The 2,226-nt window shown below is 45.4% G+C and overlaps 2 protein-coding genes across 5 annotated transcripts in view; both read left to right on the forward strand.

The window, feature by feature from the left end:
• LOC140331824 (arf-GAP with GTPase, ANK repeat and PH domain-containing protein 3-like) overlaps positions 1-2,226 on the forward strand; it is a 44,699-nt gene that overhangs the window by 6,808 nt on the left and 35,665 nt on the right. The gene's annotated exons all lie outside the window — the stretch shown is intronic.
• On the forward strand, positions 814-1,989 carry LOC140331844 (uncharacterized). The gene has a single exon (XM_072413174.1). The coding sequence runs from the start codon at positions 1,102-1,104 to the stop codon at positions 1,987-1,989; it is 888 nt and encodes a 295-aa protein (XP_072269275.1). The 5' UTR covers positions 814-1,101.

The raw sequence follows: 2,226 nt of genomic DNA on the forward strand, positions 1-2,226 counted from the left end.
TCCGCGGTAAGGGGAGTACTTCTCATAATGTCTCCGCGGTAAGGGGAGTACTTCTCAGACCATCTCCAGCTGATGGGTAGTACTTGGGATTTGTGTATTTGTTGGCAGGTGGAGGGGGTTTGTTCTCTATGGGTCACTCCGAGTCTTGCTGTTACCTTTCTATTCAGGTATTAGGTGATAATTGTACATCTCTTATTGTGCAGAGCCGGTGTCACTGGCGTTCTGGTGATTGGGTACAATAGAGATCCTTCTGGAGGGTTTGTCATGATAAAGGTTCAGGTAATAAATATTGTTGGATAGTTGGAGTTTTCAATCCTCTTGTAACGTTATAATTATTCCTGACAAGATGAATTTGCTGAAAGGGGAGCAGCAGACTAGATGAGTAAATTCCTTCCTGATGCTTCCTGCAGAGAAAAACTCAGCTGATAAAGTAGAACCGTTACCCTTAGCAACCAATACTTTTTCATAATTACTTGGCTGGGAGAATGTAACCATGAATGTAATTGGTTGTACTTAGTAACCTCTCTCCTCGTGTTTGTTACATTAACTCCTTCTTCATCCCTACTTATAGCCTGCAGAGCTTCCATTACACAGATAGAAGACAAATAGACAGAAGATTCGTTTTTATAGTTTAATGGTGGAACTACTTTATGTGGACACATGTGCCTTGGGGGGGGAGGGAATGGCAAGAAAAATATTTAGTATTACTTTTGTCATTGTTCTTATCAGGGGTCCTTCGTCTGCTCATTTTATTTGGTAAAATAATTCTATTTGGCCATTTATTCCTGAATGCTGATTGCAGGAACTGTTCTGAATGTTTTATTGGTGACCCCATGTGCCAGACTTGTTTATGTATGGAGGATATATTTGGATAGTTTCGGTATTCTGCGTCTTACTGGCCTCTCCCTGCTGAACCTGTTATTGTCATACGTGTTAGGACAAGCAGTGAATCTTCTAGAGGTGTGTCTCCACTCCCTGCTCACATCTCTGCTCCTAAGTTTCTTCTCTGCTCCTTTCATGGCTCTCTGGTTATCTGCCGAGGTCCAGGGAAGCCTCTGGATAGTACTTGTGTCATGCGTCATGCCCTTTGTGTAGTACACTATGAGAATGTACAGAAGCGTGGAATTAAGACATGTTTGTTCCTTGGAAAATATGGAAACATGCATTCAGCCCACAAAGAATGCAGCTGAACAATCCACCAACCAGGCTATCCAGGCCGCTGTTATTGCAGCCAAGCATCAAAAACAGAGGCCCAAAAGTCTTTGCTCAGTGGGGAATGGAATAGCCGGCTCCAAAGCAAATAGTGGGCCAAGCTCACTTGGAGGATTATTGGATCTCCTGAAACAGCGATCAGGACGGAAGAGTGAATCTGCGGGTGGCTCCCCTGCCCAGGACCGTCCACCATGCAATGGTTCACCTCGACCACTAAGTATGAGTGTTCTGGATATAAACCGAATCAGTGGATCTCAGACAGCAACATATTCCAGGAGAGAGTTCAGCCGCAGCTCAGGTTTTCTACGAGGTTCCTCAACATTTAGCAGTCAGCGATGGAATGTGTTTGGGAGCAAAACTCCAGAACAGAAAAAAAATTTCTCATCTCTTCGCAAGAGTTTTAGTTTTAGGCTGCGGCGCAGTGCAGAGTCCAGGAAAGAAGGCGATGCCACGGATAGATTGCGGAGTCGCAGTGAAGATGATTCTTATTCATTGCATACTGTGCCATCACGTAGGGATCTCCTTGTTACCGAGACCCCAGCACCTAACAATAAAGAAAGTAGACAAAGTTTTTGGCAGTTGCTCACCAGCCCTTTCCGCAAGAAGGAATATGCCACTAGTGAGGGGCAACACAGGAGCGATGGTGGCAGAACCGAGCCTGTGCTGGTGGCAGTATCCTGCACTGAAAACAGAGGTCTTGGGGGTAAGTCAGCAAATCTGATTGATGGCAGCTACATGAGTGTTGAAGGTGTTGTGCCAAATGTCTTATATAAGTGACAGAACCTGAAATGGCCAGGTGAATCTCCATCACTTTTCTACCTCCACCTCTATAGCTGCTCACGTCTGTATTTCAGGTTTCTGCAGCCATTTATGTCTTGTCCAATTCTGTATTCCTGGTGACCCCTACCTGATTGTATTATGTATTCCTGGCGTGTGCGGCACTCTCTGCCCGGCCACTTCATGTATTCCTGGCGTGTGCGGCACTCTCTGCCCGGCCACTTCATGTATTCCTGG

This window comes from Pyxicephalus adspersus, chromosome 5 (genome assembly GCF_032062135.1).
Source record: "Pyxicephalus adspersus chromosome 5, UCB_Pads_2.0, whole genome shotgun sequence".
NCBI lineage: Eukaryota > Metazoa > Chordata > Amphibia > Anura > Pyxicephalidae > Pyxicephalus > Pyxicephalus adspersus.

Coding starts and splice junctions, on each gene's coding strand:
- LOC140331844 (XM_072413174.1), top strand. CDS start 1,102: ATGAGAATGTACAGAAGCGTGGAATTAAGACATGTTTGTTCCTTGGAA.